The 19,403-nt window shown below is 37.9% G+C and overlaps 1 protein-coding gene across 1 annotated transcript in view; it reads left to right on the top strand.

Moving 5' to 3' along the window:
• Positions 1-19,403, top strand: part of LOC135703848 (regulating synaptic membrane exocytosis protein 2-like) — a 185,922-nt gene that overhangs the window by 11,972 nt on the left and 154,547 nt on the right. The window contains exon 2 of the mRNA XM_065225184.1: positions 6,412-7,397. Within this exon, the coding sequence (XP_065081256.1) occupies positions 7,373-7,397 (25 nt within the window). The 5' untranslated portion in view covers positions 6,412-7,372. The remainder of the gene's footprint in view (positions 1-6,411; positions 7,398-19,403) is intronic.

The raw sequence follows: 19,403 nt of genomic DNA, 5'->3' as shown, positions 1-19,403 counted from the left end.
CCCGCGGAACTTCCAAGGAACATAAATTGAGAAACTTCTGGCGAAAATTAAAAAAAAATCAGAATAAAATCGGATTTCACATTTAAAGAAAGGCAGAAAAGTTTCGACGATCGGAAATAAATTCCAGCAGTGGCCATTTCCAGAGGAAGCCAGAAGAAGCTCGGAAAACCTTACAATAGAAGTAAAAAAAACTAACTGGACAAAATTCCAGAACTAGACGAAAGAAATTTCTGCGAGAAGTTTAATTGAACTTCCGAAGACGCTGGCAGAAACTTCCTGGAGACGCTGGCAGAAACTTCCTAAGGTAGATTGGAAAAAAAAATCTGTAGGAAGTCAGAGCGCTAACGGCACAGTTGAAAGAAACAAGGAGATAATTCCGGAAAAAAGAGCACTTGGGGGATGTTCTAATGATCCATATATTTTTTTTTCCAAAACATCCCTGAAGACCCCGCAATGCCCCTGAAGTTTTTGGAACATTCCTGAAATTTACTTAGGTATATTCCATATTTCCTTGGAATTTCTTAAAAGTTCTTGTAATTTTCCTTAAGTTAATAGGACTGTTTTGGAGTACTCTGATCATCTTTGAAATACTTGGAACTTCTTTTATTATAATGAGACTACCGGAATATCTCTAATCATCTTTGAAGGTCTCTAGACTTTTTTGAAGATTAAGAAATTTCTTAGGCGCTCTCGCAATTTTCTTGAATTTATTGTAACATCAGCATTGAAGTTCTCTGATCTTCCCGATTCTTCTAATTTTTACAAGTTATCGACACTGCCATTAATAAGCACGGAACTTCCCATAAAATGTTTTCACAATGTTTTAATGTTCATGTAACTTCCCTTACGTTTCTTAAATTTGCATGAGCCCCTCATTGCTGAAGTTTTTGGAAATAGCCTGAGTTTCTCGGAACTCCTTTAAAATTTCAATGATTTCCTTGAAATTTAATAATCTGTCCTGATGTTCTCGGAGCTTCCTAAAGTTCTCTCAATTCTCTTGGAACTAAACTGTCCTTAAATCCTTTAAATTTTCCAGAAGTTCTTTGGACTTGTGAAGTATCCAACATATTTATGATGTTTCCTTAAGTCCACTGGAGTTCGCTGGACTTTCCTAAAATTTCCGGGTTTTGAATTTTAACAGAAGTTATTGAAACGTTCTTTAATTTACCGAAACTTACTTGAAAGTCTGGACTTTTCTGAAGTTTCAGAACTTCTTAAGAGTTCCTGCAGCTAGTGTAGATCCGCAATCAAAATCTGGAAGCATCCCTGAAGCTCCGGGAAAGTTGAAAAAACTGGCAAGAGAAGATGGAAGAACTATTCGAACGAAGGATGAAGAAGCTTCCAAGGGAAGTCGAAATAAGTTTCCGAGAGGAATCGTAAAATAATTAACGATGTAAGGTGAAAGAAAATCCAGGAACTTAAATAATGCTTAAAAAGTATTTTCCGATTCCCCCGGAATTACCAGAAAAAGCCATCGACTGTTTATCGATTCATGGGTAGCCAAAAATCGGTATAAATCGGCATAAAACCTCAAAAATCGGTATTCTGAGGAACCTTATCTGCACATCGGTATCTAGTTCGAAAATCGGTATATCTGGCAACGCTGGCTGAAACGTAAACACGGCGAAAAGTGAAGGGCGACACTTTCAAGGAAATCAAAACAAGGCGCATAGTATTGGGCGAATTGATGTTGTCATACAACTTTCGGGGCGATTCAATGAGGGCGTATTATTGACGTTCCGCATTTACGGGCGAAATTATAAAAATGACAAGTTTTCAAGAGAAAATGAATAAAAGGGGATTTTAAACTCAACACAAATAAAAATGGATTTAGCGTAACTTTTATACTATTTAGATTTCATTATTTTTTGAGTGTACGCTATTGTATCTAACTTTCAATACAATAATAAAGCTTGTATTTAAACAGTCGCTGTTAGCAAATTACACAGTATGAACGAAACGTGTAATTTTCTGTTTTACTACATGTAACAATAAGGTTCCATGATAAATAACATATTTTTACATTAGTTTTTAAAATTACATGTTGTGTTTTGTTACGATGTAAAGTTCAACGTCATGTAATTTTTTCTCATAGATATTTTTTGAGGTTATGAATAGTATTTTCGGGAGTCGTTTTTCTTAGGACAATTTTGAATGATTTCATCGTAAATTTTTAATTTTAGATTTCTTTCCATATACTAACTACATTTTAAAATAAAATGGACATCAATAACTTCAAAGCACGCTCTCCTTTAATGCATATTTTGACATCACTGTGACCCGCTTGGAGTGGAGAGCATGCAAATTGATGTTTTTAAATAATCTCCGTTGGTCCTGCAGAAAGGACCACCACCATCGAGATTTGGAAGCGCAGATCCGTTTTTGAATTCCTGGGAAATTCCACGTTCCAAGCGCTGGAATCGAAAGCTACGGATCAGTAACCTATTCGATTTTTGCATAGCGACGGATCTTACGAAAATCAGTTCCCGAATGAGAGCGATGGGGCTTCTTCATCCTTCCGTTGGCGGGATCACACTTATGTCCGATTATCGCCACTTGGGGTACATTGTATCCCGTTAATTTTCTAGCGGTTCGCATCGTATTGACCATTCCATATTCAGATTTGAAGAAATTTCGCACTGAAAAGTTGAAGAAATTAGTGTTGTACATAAAATTCATGAAGCTTATATTTTAAACCAGGAACTTACCATAACACTTCTAGATTCTGTCACTACTTTCAGTGCGTACCTATTACTGTAATGCTAGTGATACGATAAAAGATGAAGAGGAAATTTGTTTTGATAAACACGTCTTCTATCATGGCTGACGCACTGGTTTGTTGATATACGTCAAACGCTGTATGCCGAAAAAAATTACGTTAAGATGTAAAATTATAATGTTTATGATTTAAAGTTGAATGTGTCATGTAAAATTAAATTGTGTTTCAATTAAATTTATACCATTAATTTAAAATTAAATCGAAAGGGATCCAATTCTAATTTGGATGTAATGTTTTCGGTATGTACGTCTTTACAAATGTAAAATTATGTGCGCTATTGCATTACGTTAGCAATTATTCAGCGACTACTCAAATTAAGTGACGGTTAATTTTCATTTATTTTTGCGGTGTAGATATTTCAAAATCCGGGTTTACCAATTGTATTTTAAATAAACCTGCTAATTTTGCTTTCAAAAAGTCATAATCAGCGATTTCCTGATCGCTGATAGTGAAGAATGAAAATTGAAGAATGAGATAGAGAAAATTATAAAATAGCGTATTGAGACTCACTCTCAAGCGGAATTGTCAAACACAAACACCTCAACCTTGACTTCTTCTTGATACTTACAAATACAGAATATCATAATAATATCTTATGATTCCATTATCACATAAAACAATTTTTTTATGCAGGTGTTAACTATAATAATAATAATAACATGGGGTGATATTTATTTCCGGTACTAGTCACAGTATGCATAAATCCAAATATGAGTTAGTTTATACCAATATTTATTAATAATCTTTACCGACCTCAGAACTTTTATGCAAATATAATGTACAAATTACACTAGTTTACAGCATTTTTGAACTCGGTAAGGTGATGATCATTTCCAATGCAAAATCCTACGCTGAATTCAATGCCGTGGTCAGAAAAAAATAAAGTAGAGCCATTTTTGAGATTTACAAAAATTTTGATTTTTTGAATTTTGGACAAAAGTACGATTACTAAAATGTCAATATCTGTGGAACTATTGCACCAATTTTAAATCTTTTTTTATGAAAATGAAGCTAAATAAATTTGCTATCGTTCACTAGAATATTATGTCTTAATTAAAAATTTAATTTTGAAGTCATTTAAAAATTTACAGCATTTTTTTGTATTTTTCCTGCGAATTTTCATAAAAATCTTGTTTTAATCAACATTTTTAATGGGATAAAAAGATTCAAAAAATCAATCCATAATTTATTCTTAAAGTCCATTCAAAACCAAAGAAAATGAGCCTTTAATGGATGAAATCGGTTGGAAATTGTCGAAGTTATGAGCATTTTTGTAAAACACTTAAAAATGTTGCTGAAATACAACAGCTTTAGAGTTCCTTTTCTAGGTGTCGTTGTAAGCATCCAAATCGCATGTAAAGTTTTCATGGGAGATTCTTTTCTCTACATATCAATTTGATTAAGGCATATCAGGATTTAAAACCGAGTTGATACAAAAGAAATTTATTTAGGTTTTATTAAAAATGATTGAGAATCGAATGACTTTGTCTTCGATGTTTTGAACTTGTTTCCCGAATCAGAAACCAACAATAGTCACCCATCATTGCTTCATCCCAAAACCCTTGGTAACGACGTTCCATCATCTTCATTTGTTGGTGAAAACGTTCGCCGTGCTCATCACTCTCGTCCCCAAGATTTTCCGGAAAAAATCCATGTGAGAATGTAGGAAATGTATCTTCAAAGACATATTCACACCTGTGTTCAGTGAAATAAAAGGATTTGAAATTAATTATATGTAACAAACACCATATTTTTGATTTATACCTATTTTCTCATAATTTTTGAGCAATTCATCGACGGCTTCCTCATAATCTGGGCTTTTGAAATTTCCTAAAAAGGTTGTGACAACACGCTGGAACGATTTCCACGCTTCTTCCTCATCTGGTGTCAAAACTGTATTGAATGCGGAATCATTGAGCAGTTTTTTGATCTGTGGGCCAACAAATACACCTTCCTTTATCTTTGCGTCAGATAAATTTGGAAATAATGATTTCAAGTACTGGAATGCCGGCCCTTCTTTTTGCAACGCTTTGACGAAATTTTTGAATAGCCCAAGTTTTATATGTAGTGGTGGAAGTATTATGCGTTCTTTTACCACAAGAGGATCATTTTTAACGTTGTCTTTACCAATTGTAAAATTATCCCGTTTTGGCCAATCTTTTCGGACGTAGTGTTCCTTACGAGCTCGACTGTCCCATTTACACAAAAAAAAACATATATTTTGTGTATCCCTGTTGCAATCCAGTCAACATGGCAACCACTTTAAGATCGGAACAAATTTTCCAATTGTGTTGATTGTAATTTATCACTTTAACACTTATCAAAAATAGATGAAGTAAGATAATGTCGATCAGGAAAGAGCAAAGCACTACCATGCTGTACATAAATTGTTTATATTAAAGTTATTCAAAAAATCAATTTACCTTGCGCCTGACATCCACCTAGCCAAGCACGTTTTGCACGAACTACATAATACTTTTGGAATCCACGGTTCGTCAAAGTCTCCAGGATCAATTTTAAAATAAAGCCTGTATGCAGTTTGCAACGAAGCAGTGAAATTGACCGATTTTGTAAATATATAGTTCTCGATATAGTTGCCACACGCGTAACAAAACTTTTGAGGATCATTTTTACACTTGAATTCACGTTTTGTCGTATACATCGTTAAGCAATGTTAAAGAAAGAAAGCTGTCAAATTGAGTTGGTTGCGTTAGGTTCTCGCCGAGCGGTCTCACAAACACTAGCGTAAATTATATTGTTGAAAATATCCCATTTAATTTTGCGTGACAGCTGGTAGTGTTAGTGAAATGCACCGTATGCGTACACGTCCGCAGAAAGGCTTACTGGAAGTGGTGCATGAACCTAGGAGCGGGACAACGGCCAATCTTGGAACATTCAATTTCCATGATTTTACAAAAAATTTCATAACTTCGACAATCTCCAACCGATTTCATCCATTAAAGGCTCATTTTCTCCAGTTTTTAATGGACTTTAAGAATAAATTATGGAATGATTTTTTGAATCTTTTTTTCCCATTAAAAATGTTGATTAAAACAAGATTTTTATGGAAAATTCGCAGGAAAAATAAAAAAAATGCTGTAAATTTTTAAATTACTTCAAAATTAAATTTTTAATTAAGACATAATATTCTAGTGAACGATAGCAAATTTATTTAGCTTCACTTTCATTAAAAAAAAGATTTAAAATTGGTGCACTAGTTCTAAAGATATTGACATTTTAGTAATCGTACTTTTGTCCAAAATTCAAAAAATCAAAATTTTTGTATATCTCAAAAATGGCTCTACTTTTATTTTTTCTGACCACGGCATTGAATTCAGCGTAGGATTTTGCATTAGAAACGTTGGTCAACCACTAAAGTTCACACTTTTTATGTTGTTTTGTAAACTAGTGTTATGAATTTGTTTTTTTTTTCTTTCGTTTACTTCTTAAGAATGCAGCCCTGGACTGATTTGCACAGTGTGCAATAAACTTTATCACATTCTTTTAGAAATAATTACAGACGTTCTGGTGCTTGACCATTCAAATGTTGTATTGCAAAGTTTAAATACCGATTCGACCCCATCTTGTAATAACATACTCAATCATAAATCTATATCTCCTTTTTTTTGCAGATACCGATGAAGAATTACAACAGCCCCGGCTCTTTTCATGAACCGATAATCAACCAATAACTGTCATTTGCGATCGCCTTGCCTCCACATTATTGGTACCGCTCCATAAAAGGATTAGCAAAGCCTACTAAGAAAGCCGCACACTGCTTTTGTTGTTGTTGATGTTGTTCTGAGTAGTGAGGAGTTATTAGCCACAGTTGATGGGTTCGTGGCTGCTACAGTAGATAGATGGCGCTTAGACCCACCTCACATGAGCGAACCCTTGTCCAAGTGGGTGGTTTTTTCTTGCGCGGTGTGATGTAGGAACCATATGAACCTCCAAGTATATCCAAGAGATTAGCTGTGGGTCCATGCTTCTTGTCTTATTGCTTACGCTTAGAGTGAGTGGTTCATGTAAGTGCACCCAACTGGGGGGAAAAAGCACCACATCAATCGACCGTGCACTGTGAGCTGAGTGAGTTTCGCTGTACATAACAAGGCTCGAATGTGTCCGTGAGTGGAAAAGAGCATCTAAGAATCAAGCACGCTTAGACGACGCGCCTCTTAAACCCTATGGTTCACTGCGCCTGGTGGCAGAAAAGTGAAGTGGCCTATTACATAACCATAAATTACCATTCGGAATTCGAATTGTAATTCAGTGTGGATGTAGAAGAGAAGAAGTAATCAGGAGAAGGCTGAGGCATCGGGTGTGTAGGTTCCGCGTTTGGTGCTTAGTCAAACAAGAGAGAAAAAAAAAGTCGAACAAGCAAGCAGGCAAATAGTCCGGTGAAAAACGGCGATTAATTATTCAATCGGAAGTGAATGCTTCTTCAACAGACGAAGCCACCGCTGTAGAGCTGTAAACCTAATTGGGACAAAGTCAACAGCCCTTGTTTTGCAATAAGTGCCTGCAGAAGCAGTAGCAGCAACCTACAAAAAGTTGGAATTTCTGTGGAGTCGGGTATCGCATTCGGGGTAAAAAATGGTGCTCTGCGACAGTGATTTAGGTGAGTTATTGACTACTGTGGCTAAATGCTTTCAACACATGTTGCTCTAAGTGGAAAGGGGAATAAAAATACGGAGAAGAATTATAGATTTCCGTTTGAGAAAGGTTAAAAACTTTAAGATGGATGCTTTCCTTCCGTTGACGATTTTGTTTTGTGCTGCTGTGTCGAGTGCGTGAAATTCGTCATCATTGTTGTCAGTTTACGAGGTCGTAAAATATATATTAAAAAAAGCTTACTCATACTGTCCATTTTTCAGCGCAAACATAGTACTTCTTGAAAGAATAGTGCTTTTCAAGTACATCCGTGAATCCATTGTCTAGCTGTCAGATTTTCCAGAACCTATCACTAATGTATGCAATGTGCTTGGGTCTTTTGACCGTAGATCGAGTATTCCAGGATCTGTTGACATTAAACTTGACTCATTTTAAGACGATGCCGTTAGTTTTCTTTTCCCACAAGTGTGACCAACTATTTAATAAAACAATTCCAAACAGGATTCCATATCATTGGCAGTTGGTCAATGTAATGCATTCGATGGCTGAGTTGTGTGTGCCAATGAACTAGAAAACGCGATCTCAAGCAGACGGCATGCGTGCCCGACTCACGGCGGAAAGCGCAGTCAATATGGACTTCCCAATATGGATGTGCACTTTTTCCGGCCAGTCGATATTTTATTAAATTAATCAGCAGGAAAAATAATACCATTCAGCGAACGACGGATGGACGGCGTGCGGCGTGCTGTGTCCAGTGAAATGTACCCAGTTGTACATTGCTGCCTCGTTACCCCTCTTTCCAATCCGCATCGAACGAATCCATTGATCCATTCGACATTCGCCGGAACTTGCTTCCACTCTCCACAGTACCCACCGTTACCAGGGCTTTATAATCATCGAACAGGTGTGCGTGCACTGTGGCATTGCCACACTTTACGAACCCCGCTAAAGCATATGCACATCCAGCACATATGCACATTATACCTACAATTAATTTCTCAACTTTACACAGCCGACCGGCACGCGGTTCGGCGTTTCGGGGCTAATCGGAGAATTGCGCACTCATCGGAAGAATTGGGACTCCGACGACGAAACGAGGCACGCGTCCGGTCCGGCCTCGGCAATTGCATCCGTACATTACAACATCGACTGCCAGAGTCTCGATTGAGGTCTTTCTTTTCCTTTCCTTTGTGCACTTGAAGTGCAGCACTTCCATAGGCTACTGTTTTGGGCTGACCCCTTCCTGCAGACAATGTTAATGATGTGTATGAATGGGAAAGAGTAATTTAAAGAATGCCTTTCCATTCTACTCTACCCCCCTGTTTTGTAGATTCTATATTTGCACCCAAAATTGAATGGGTGAGCAGGAGGACGCTTTATCACTGAATCATTTTCCTCCATAAAATAGCGCTTCACTTTTCATTTCACACACACTTAGAAAATAATACCGAACTCGGTTTAATTTTCTACCGAACCTCTTCGGTTACCAACGAGAAACCGAATAAATGGTTAAAAAACATTTTTTTCAGACCCGAATTTCGGTAAAATAGTATAAATTTGACAGATAGAAATGAAGACTGAACCGAAAAGTACGGTAAAGTATCGACATTTACGAATTCGCTACGTGAAATCCGAGAAACTCGGTAAACTGAACCGAATATTCGCTAAAACGTGTTAAACGTCAAACGCTTAAACGTCAAACGTTCCACTTGCGCTCAACTTCACGACGGAAATTTTAACCGAAAAATCGGTTCTCTAAACTGAGTCTAAAATTAGTCAGCCATTTTTTTTCGCGTGAGCTCGTCGGACGTGTGCAAAACTTTAGAAAAATAGAAAAAGCTCTGCAGCTGCAACAGGAGGATGCACATTTGAATGAAATATTTTGTAAGTATTTGAAACTAACCGTATGATTTTATTTGCAGGCATCTTATGCTATAGTTTGCTTCTACTGAAAAAATTACATATTTTTTTGACTGTACTTTTCCACGCTGTAGCTCGCGTTACGGAAGTTTTTTTTTTCTGCCAAACTAATTAAATAGATATATTTTATGCATTTCTTTGACAAAACTGGTTTTATTATTATGAAAATTCGAAACAACGCATCCTTAATCAAAACTTAAATCAGGATTTGAAGTGAAAACCTAAGAGAACCGAATTCCGCAATTACAACAGGTGGGTCGGTTTGTTTGACAGCGTTCGGTAATTATTGAGTAAACCGATGTTCGGTTATTCCTGCTTAAATTTATTTTTCGTCAACCGAGATTTTCGGTAACTTTGACAGATTTTGGGTAACAAAAAGAACTAACGACAGCTCGGTTATTCCTATTTGAACCAAACATACTAGCGAGCGTTCAGCAGATAAAAACTCGGTTGAAATCAAACCGAGTTCGGTAATATTTTCTAAGTGTGCATCGGATTTCCTCAATCGAATGAAGTGGAATGCTCCAAGAAAACATATCGCCAATTTTGGGTGCAACAAGAGGCTACGGTCAGCTTTCATTGGTACTGTCGCTAATGTAATTGCTAATATCCGGTTAAGGTTCAATTTACTTTGATGCATTTTTGAAAAATTCTAACGCAGTTTTTTTTGATGCATCATTTCAGCCTGCGTCATTTTCTGTAAAATAGTAAAGGGAATAGAATGACGCGAGGTTTTTGCAATCTGAAACGATGCATCGAAAAAAAAAACTGCTTTTGAATTTTTCGAAAATGCATCAAAGTAAATTGAATCTTAAGTGACATGTCTCTTCTTTTATTCGTTTTAATTTATTGATTTTGTTGAATGCCTTTTCACTGTTACTTATTTTTTGACATAGAACTACGTCTGTGATTTCTATATTGGGGTACACTTTGTGAAAACCAAAAATGGAACATGCAACAAAATTATGAAAGATTTTGAACGTTAATAACTCAGCTTCCCCTGGACCAGTTTCAATAATTTTATCACCAATCGATCAGAAATATATCTACGCATATGTTAAATTTAAGACTTTATCATTTTTCGAAATGTCACTATTGAAAATTGAACGAATTTGCAACTGTTGTTATGATAATTAAAATTATCACTGATTGCCTGCGGAAAACGATTTTCCTAGCACAGATTTCAAAGTTGAATTGCATCCGGTCTCACCAAACGGTGTTTATTCAATAACCGTTTGGTGAGTGGTGGTGTTTTCCAGTACACAAAAGGATTGGGCGATTTTCAGAGAAACATCGATCTTGCCGGATCGATATTATATTTGGCTCTAGAATCGATCCACTGATTAAATCGGTACCAAAGAATCGATCTTTGGCAGATCGATCTTACGATTTGTTTAATACACTTGTGTTAACGTTGGTACCCCAATAAATTATTTCCTTTATAATATATTCGCGCAAGGTAACGAGCAAACGAAAACAAAGAGGAAATGAACGTTACACTTGCTCACTGTCAATGTGTGCACAGAGAAAAAAAAAATTACCCTTAATTTAAGTTCTTTTTACTTAATTTTGGGTAATTTTGAGTTTTGCATCCCATTCTCACTTTTGTTGTCAAAAACGGAACGAGAGATTCAACTTTCTCATGACTATCGTTCAATTAATCATTTTGTCAAGCTTCTGCATTCATGTTCCATCAGATGTCACTGCTGTTGTTTGTGGTGACATCTATCGGAAACTACGCACAATCTGTTTTCCGTTAATTGTTCACAGAGGACACTGCAGTGCAAAACATGTCTGGTACCTCTATACATGCATTTAGATTATTATTCGAAGTCCCTCCTTTTTTACACATTCTGCACACAAAATAGCTCGCCCCTCACAGAATTTACCGCCGATTTTTATGTATGAGGTGGGGCATAAAGTATCTTTTGCGCAGAATAGGTAAAAAAGGAGGGATTTCAAATGTTAAAGTAAATGCATATATAGAGGTACCAGACATGTTTTGTAGTGTCAGGTACTCTATTTTGTAATCTGTGAAAGGGAAATGACAAATCGAGTGTCAACAAAATACATGGCATGTTGAGAGATTGAGGTCGTGAGAGCAAATTTTCTCTCTCAAATTTGAATTTTTTGGCTCTCTGGGAGCTGGTAGAAAATCAGGTAAAACTGTATGGGGGAAAATCATTTTTATTTAATTGTAGCTTTTTTAACAATAGTTTTCTTTAAAAAATTGAACGACAAAGTCCCTGATTCATTTCTTTAGGCTGTCATTCATTTGTTTTGACCTGATAATGCACCGAAAGCGAATTATTCCCACTTCTCTCAATTTTTATATGGGAATTTTTATCACTTCCTACCAGCGGAACAGCGCCATCTCTGTGGAAAATGGTCGCACAAAATGATTAATAAGCTACTTGTCAGTATATGAGATATTCTCAAATTTGAGTAAATGGAACTTAATTTTGGGTAGAAAATACTCACGAGTAAGTAATTATTTTTGCTGCCGTAGTCAAATGCAAACTACTAACTATAAGCGGTTTACTGAAAATTAGCTTATTGAATGGAAAATGAGTGAAAAGAACTTAATTTTGGGTAATTTTTTGGTTCCGTGTGTGTCAATTCAGTTCGCTTACCAACAAAGTACATGGAGAAACAGATTGACATATTAATGACTTAAGTTTAATCGTTTTCGAGAAAAACGGGACAACTCATAATGAATAATAATTTTTTATAATTTTTGTGTAGTTTTGAATAATTAATGATTAATCAATTAAAATGTATCATTCTGAATCTCCGTCTAGACAAAATGTGACAGCAAGGAGCAATGAGCACAGGAGGAAGGTAGACCAAACTTTTAAATGTTGTTATATTCGTAACTATTGAAAACGCAAATTGTGACGTCATTGTAATCCTGCTAATAACATAGGGAGCTATGCTGATGTTATGTTCGTTAAAATTACCACGCAGTCTGGGGTGAGAGTAAATCGTTTTTTCGATGTAAATACACTTAAAAAAATAAACACATATTTTTTTTAAGATCGAAGAAATCGATTTTTTTTCGATTTTTTCGTGGACAAAGAATCGACTTGAAAAATCGGAAATCGGGAAGAAAAAAATCGATCTTCCAAAGATCGATCCAAGATCGCCCAATCCTAAGTACACAATGAAAAGCTCCCCGCAAGCAGCTAGCTATCAAGGCTGCCCTCAATCGCTGATCGGATTCAGTTCAATCACCCCGGTCGTCGGCATCAGCAGCAGCAACAGGAGTGCTTTCAGCACATGGCACATGGTTCAATATTGTTCTCCAGTACACAACTAAAGGCTGCTTGCAAGCAGCGAGCTGCAGCCCACATGAGCATTCATAGAAGGAAGAAGAAGCCACTCCGCTATTGATTGGAATCAGTAGCTCTTCGTGAGTCGCCGTGGGCCATCTATGCCAAGTGCGTCTCCCTCATTCCTAACAACAAACAGCTCACCAGGCTCATATGTGTGTAACACCCTAGAGCTCAGCATTAATCAATCACCACGACAAAATACTCCTTTTCAGGAGTAGAAGAGTATTTTTTGGACATTTGTCAAGGTCATCAATCGGATGTCAGTTCCCATATAGAGCTGGAATTAAGGCGTAACAGCTTTTGTAAACAATGACTTCTTTCGATGAAATTCAAGGCTTTCCCACGCAATTCAACATCACCATCAGGTATGTCAAGACTTCCCCTACCCGAAGGTAATGTCGGTCACTGTTGCTATGATAATTAAAATTATCACCGATTGCCTACGAAAAGCGATTTCCCGAACACACACAGAAACAAAATCCATTGGCAGAAATACTATATTGATGGTTTAAATTAAATACTCCCACCAATAGATTTTTGCAGAAACGAAATTCATTTAATTTTATTATTTTTTCTATCAAAACCACTATGCCGTTTGAGTAAGCATAGTAGTTTTGACAGAATGGTAGTAAATTTGATTATATTTATAGTCAACTATACTTAAATCATGGTAGATTTAACGGTTTTAAACGTAGTTATACTGAAAATAAGTGTTTTCTACAAAATAGTATTCCTAACTATTATCTTTGTTTCAGTGCAGATTTCAAAATTGAATTCCATCCGGTCTCACCAAACGGTGTTTAATCAATCCAATCACCGCGTACACAAATCAACGAAAGGCTGCCAGCAAGCAACGAGCTGCAACCCACATGAGCATCCATAGATGGAGGAAGAAGCCGCACCACTATTGATCGGATTTCAGTAGCTCTTCGTGAGTCGCTGTGGGCCATCTAAGTCAAGCGCGTCATACTAGAAAGTACTATATAAACAGAGAGAACCCCGCTCAAATTCCTATTCCTACACAAAACACAAGCTCCTGCTGCAGTGAACAAACTTATTATATAAGACCACGTAGTCCTACGTCACCATTGCGTACAACCCCATAGGGTTGTCCCTTGTAATTTTTAATAAGTTTGTCCAAAACTCTTAAGACAAAATTCTTGTGTCGCATCGCAATTAAGGCCTATATCCACATTAATCCAGACACCTTAAAATCACTGTAACTTTTGAAATATTGCTCGTAGGAGTGAAACATTTCGCTGAGGTATAACTGGGGGTCATTGATGAAATAGACTATTAGCGAATTCGTTTATTATTCAGTTCCAACCTGGATCGGGTATCAAGATTGGGTCTGCTTGTTTTCTGACAAACGTCAGTTTGCTCGTTTGTTTTTAAAACCTAGCTCAGGTTGAGGTTCGCACTGACAAAAAGTTCGGTTTCGCACTGGGTTGGAACTGGTTCCAACCCCGATAATAAACGAATTCGCTATATGATTGGTGTTTACGTTCCATGTTTAGTTTTCAAGATGGCGATGAATAAAACAAGTGCGTGAGCAGATTTTGTACAAACGAAATGCAAATCCTGACCAGCCACGTTGGACGTGCTGATCCTGTCATGGACTGAAAGGTGAAGAGGATACATATTGAAGGAAAATCCGAATCTCTCTGTTCTTCTCTGAATGTCCCCTGGTTTTGTCCAAAAATCAAAGCAACGTTTGGAGCTGCCAACGCATAAAGTAAAAACAGTTCCAAATCGCAACTTAAAACATAATTTGACAGCAACATCACAGGCTTGACGTTTTATTTTGCGAATATTTGACGAAGTTTTCATGCGTTGTTATGTACGAGGGAACTTATTCGTTCGGTATCGATTGGCGACCATTAGAATTAGCTGGATGTGTTGACGATGCCGTTGAATATTTCAGTCAAATGATTTGGGATATCTTGGCTGAATTTGTACCTATTACCCACCCCGCACCAAAGCCTCCGTGGTCTAACGGTCACTTGCGTCAACTGAAACGGTATAGGACTAAATCGCTACAAATATACTGCCAAAATCGTTCGTACATTACGAAGCAGGAGTTCAACCGCACAAGTAACGACTATAAGAAATGCAACAGATTCCTGTATCGACGGTATGTCTTCCGTACGCAATCATCTCTTCGCAAAAATCCAAAGCGTTTCTGGTCGTTTGTAAACTCTAAAAAGAACGAAGTTGGTTTGCCATTGTCAGTTCAGCTCGGCGAGCAAACTGCTCAATCTGAACCGGAGAAATGCCGCCTTTTTGCTCAACACTTCATGAGTTCGTTCAATGAATCTTCGGCCTCACCAATAAACCAAGTCACGATTGCTATAAGCGATTCTCCAACAGATGCATTTGAGCTCCGTCAGTTTCACATCAGTGAACATACCGTCAATCTAGCTCTTCAAAGGTTGAAACTCTCGTTTGCTGCCGGGCCAGACGGCATTCCTGCGTCCGTTCTGAAGCTGTGTTCGGAGTCGTTGCTCACTCCCTTGGTGAAGTTATTTAATCTGTCACTACAGGAGAGTTGATTTACTGAGGCGTGGAAATTTTCGTATAGGTTCCCCGTCCACAAGAAAGGTGATAAAAGGAATGTCCAGAATTACAGAGGCATCACATCACTATGTTGCTGCTCCAAAGTATTCGAGATCATCATCAATGAGACGCTCTTCAGCTCTTGTAAAAATTACATCTCCACGGCTCAGCATGGATTCTACCCAAAACGGTCAGTTACAACCAATTTGACCGAATTCGTGTCGCTCTACGTTCGGACCATGAACTCTGGCGGACAAATCGACGCTGTTTACACTGATCTCAAGGCTGAATTTGACCGAGTAGACATTCTTTTGAGCAAGCTTGAGAAACTCGGAGTTTCTGGATCCTTCATCTCGTAGTTCAAATCTTACTTTACGAACCGTTCGCTTTGCGTTAAGATTGGAGCTTCTCGTTCTGAAGTGTTCACGAACGTTTCCGGCGTTCCCCGAGGAAGTAATCTGTTTTCGATTTTCTTCAACGAGCTTTCGTGTCTACTGCCACCTGCCGGCTATTCTACGCTGACGATGTCAAAATGTATGTGGTTATCAATTGCATAACTGAACCCGATAATATTTGATTATTCCATTTCCGGGCAACCATTAGAGAGGATTAGTCAGGTCAAAGATTTGGGAGTAACACTCGACTGTAAATTGACCTTTAAACCGCACTACAAGGACATCCTGACTAAAGCTAAAAGGCAGCTTGGTTTTATGTTCAACATATCTGAAGACCTTCCCGATCCGCTTTGCCTGCGGGCGCTGTATTGTTCGTTAGTACGTTAGGTCGTTAGATTAAGCTTAGAGTATAGTGCTGTTGTCTGGAGCCCATACCAAGCATGCTGGATAGCCAGATTTGAGAGTGTACAGAGAAAGTTTGTTCGCTACGCGCTTCGTCATCTGCCTTGGCGTGACACGGCTAACTTGCCGTCTTACGTGGATCGCTATCGTCTGCTTGGAATTGACACCTTGGAACAAAGAATACGGAACGCTCAAGCTGCGTTTGCTGCTAAGATCATTACCAGCGAGATTGATTCCGCTGAATTACTTCGGCAGCTTTTCTTTTACGCACCTGAGAGAGTGATTAGACAGCGTAATTTTGTATGTACATCTCGCAGCTCGTAATTAGCAATATGGGTTAAATGAACCTATCCGAGCCATTGCTAATGCGTTTAATGCAATGTTTGACTTTAATGTGCCGTTAACTGTTATTATTAGAAGACTGTCCTGAATTAGAACGTGTCCTGTTTTTGTTTTAATTATACTTTTTTAATTCATTAAGACAACCATATGTCAGATGAATCATTGGAACAATAAATAAATAAATAAATAAATATATCAATAAATAAATAAAGAAAAATAAAAAATAAATAAACAGCTACACACTAATCTTACTGGATGGTTTGGTGTGGGATAGCATCAACGAATTATTTTTATAATTTATTGTTCACGATATGATTGTCAAAATCCACTAGGGGAGTTTTATTTGTACATTGTATTTAATCCAAGTCACATAAATTTCTACGCTAATAAAATTTCAAAAATTGTTTTTATGCTTCCCACACATGATTTTTTGCAATGTGATCAACACTTAATATGTGTACACATATTATTCATTTGACTCATAAATTCCATATGTACTTCTGAGTCAAAAGATTAGTATGTGTGGTCACATGAAAATCATGTGGAATTTTACCTGGAAATTCATAAAAAAAAGGTATGGAATTTTTTGAGTGTACCAAATTGTTATTAAATTGTTTGAATTTTGGAAACTTGCTCATAATTTTGATACATATTTTCATCGGCTTATACCTCATAATCTGCAGAATCAATACCAATCACAGTTGATCCAATTAGTGCTAAATTCAACTTTTCTTCTATTTCAAGCCCAACGTCTCACGTTCAATCCATTTCGGATGAACCCATTAATTACCCACCCAGCTGGGACACCGCAAGCTGCAAGCTGCTTAATGTGGGAAAACTGCCACAAACTGGCCTAGTCCATGTCCAACCAAGCAAAAAACCATCGCATGCACCCCACTGTGTGCGATTGCAAATAAACAGCAGCGCCAAACACTGGGAACATTATGCTTTCGCTGCATAAAATGTATATCAATTAGCGCATAAAAATGTTTACAATTGTGCTAAAGATCCCCTCCGGTTACTGCCGCCGCCGGGGTTCTACCGAATACAGCACAATGGCTTCTCCATTTCCAACTCTCGAGTGCAATCTCAAGATACTCATCCGAGGGAACGAAAGATGCAATCACACAAACATTAGAAGTCATGTAAATATGCCTTTTTTCAGCGGCTTTTCTTCCACTCAAATGCATACTGAATGCACAACATATGCCTGCCCTTCTATGCAGTTGTACCACCATTCATCTCATTTGCACTTTGGATGGACAGACACGGACTTGAAGTGGATTTGTTTTAAAATTCGACCAATAGAGTTTACCAAGACGCATTTGCGACCGAATGTTGAAAGCACGTTCGTGACCGACCCTATTTTACAGTCTAAAAGAACGATTAAGATATGTGGAAGATATGCAACGGTTTGGAAGGCAAAAGAAAAGGCGAAACCCGAGACGAGGCGCAATTGTAGGAATTGTTTAATTGCCGACGAGTGGGTGCGGTCACATCGTTTCACATCTTCTTCGCTTTTCCTCGTGCACTATTCTTGGCGTCGTTGGCGTCGTTGCCGTCGGTCGTGGATGGGAAAATGGGGCTTATTGTTTCTTGATCGGCCCATGTTGAATCAGGCAGAGATGATTCCATGATGATATGCCTGCGTAAGTGCCTAACATCGCAGTGCTTTTCATCTCGTCTCAAAACGTGTTGTATAGGAAAAACAAACGGTTTCTGTGCGGTGCATCGGTGGCCCGGCTCATAGGCCTACATGTTACGAATTCTTGTCGGCTTTTGTGGCATTATTGAGGGTATTTAGGATGGTAGACACGCCACCTTGGGTTGATTGTTTGATGATGATAATGGCGAGGAGTACCTTTCAGCTGGTTGGAATATATCTGCATGCAAGGTGCAAATTAATGCCGTCTAGAGATCAGTGCACGCACCGGAGGTGTTAATTTCTTAATTTTGTTAAAGTATATGCAGCATTTGCAATAACTCAGTCCGTATGAAAAACATAGAAAATAGATTGAACAATTTAAATGTCCGACAGTATTGAAATCTTAATTTAGCAACGAGTGATGGATGATCTGTTGGTTGCTGTATCACCCGGTAAGTTTAACGTTAGGTTACGTTAGACGAAAAGAAGAATCTTGTAAATACCAGTCCATCACTGAGCAAGTAAACATGTGGCATATCCGGTGGACAAACTTGAAAATTTGTTCAAATTGCCTAAGCACAGAGTATAATTAATGATTATGCTTGCCATAGGAGAAGAAGACAAAAATGGTAGAGGCTAAATAACCTATTAATTAACAACTGTGGAAATGCACAAAAAAGAGCACAGAGAGCGTTACGATTATCTTGCAAAGTTTGTACGACTCCACAACACGCAATCCAAACTGTTGATCAACCTGTGCGTCGACTGGTTGACCAACCTATGATAATATAAGCGATGGTTATGCGACTTTCTCACATATACTGCAACCAATTTTTCAGCCTTTGGCTCCACCACCCGCAATTTCAAGCCTCTTTGATCAAACGCTTCGCCACTCGTCAATTTGGTCGTACAACAGACCACACACGATGCAACCCAGCACCAACCCGGTCACGTTGTACAACATAGTAACATGTGTAGACGACGTGTGAGGCACGTACCCATCACAATCTGGTTGTACAACTACACCAAACCCGAGGGTGTAAGATTCGCTGGGATGTGAGATTCATCTTCGGAGAATGTTAGTGGAGACCGGATGCACGGAGGATGCGATATACTGAGCTGCGGTCCATTGCAAGAAAATGCAGAAAGAAAAATGTAAAGTGTATTAGTGAGTGGAATGAATCATGTCGATGGAAAAAAAAGTTTGCCGACTGGGACTCGAACCACGTATGTTGCTATTACCAGACCTGTGCTCGCTCCACTGCTGTACGAATAAGAAGCGCTCATTTCCTCTCATACTCGACTTCGTATGCTTTTTCTGCTGAACGAGAATTGGAGAGAATCAAAGCGGTAATAGTCGAAAGCGTAGACGGAACACGAAATAAAAAAGGTAAAAACCATTACATCGTCTGCGATGT

This window comes from Ochlerotatus camptorhynchus, unplaced genomic scaffold (genome assembly GCF_037179485.1).
Source record: "Ochlerotatus camptorhynchus isolate MF236.1 unplaced genomic scaffold, CSIRO-AGI_Acam_v1.1 ptg000021l, whole genome shotgun sequence".
Taxonomy (NCBI): Eukaryota; Metazoa; Arthropoda; class Insecta; order Diptera; family Culicidae; genus Ochlerotatus; species Ochlerotatus camptorhynchus.
This window is presented reverse-complemented; position numbering and strand designations above follow the sequence as displayed.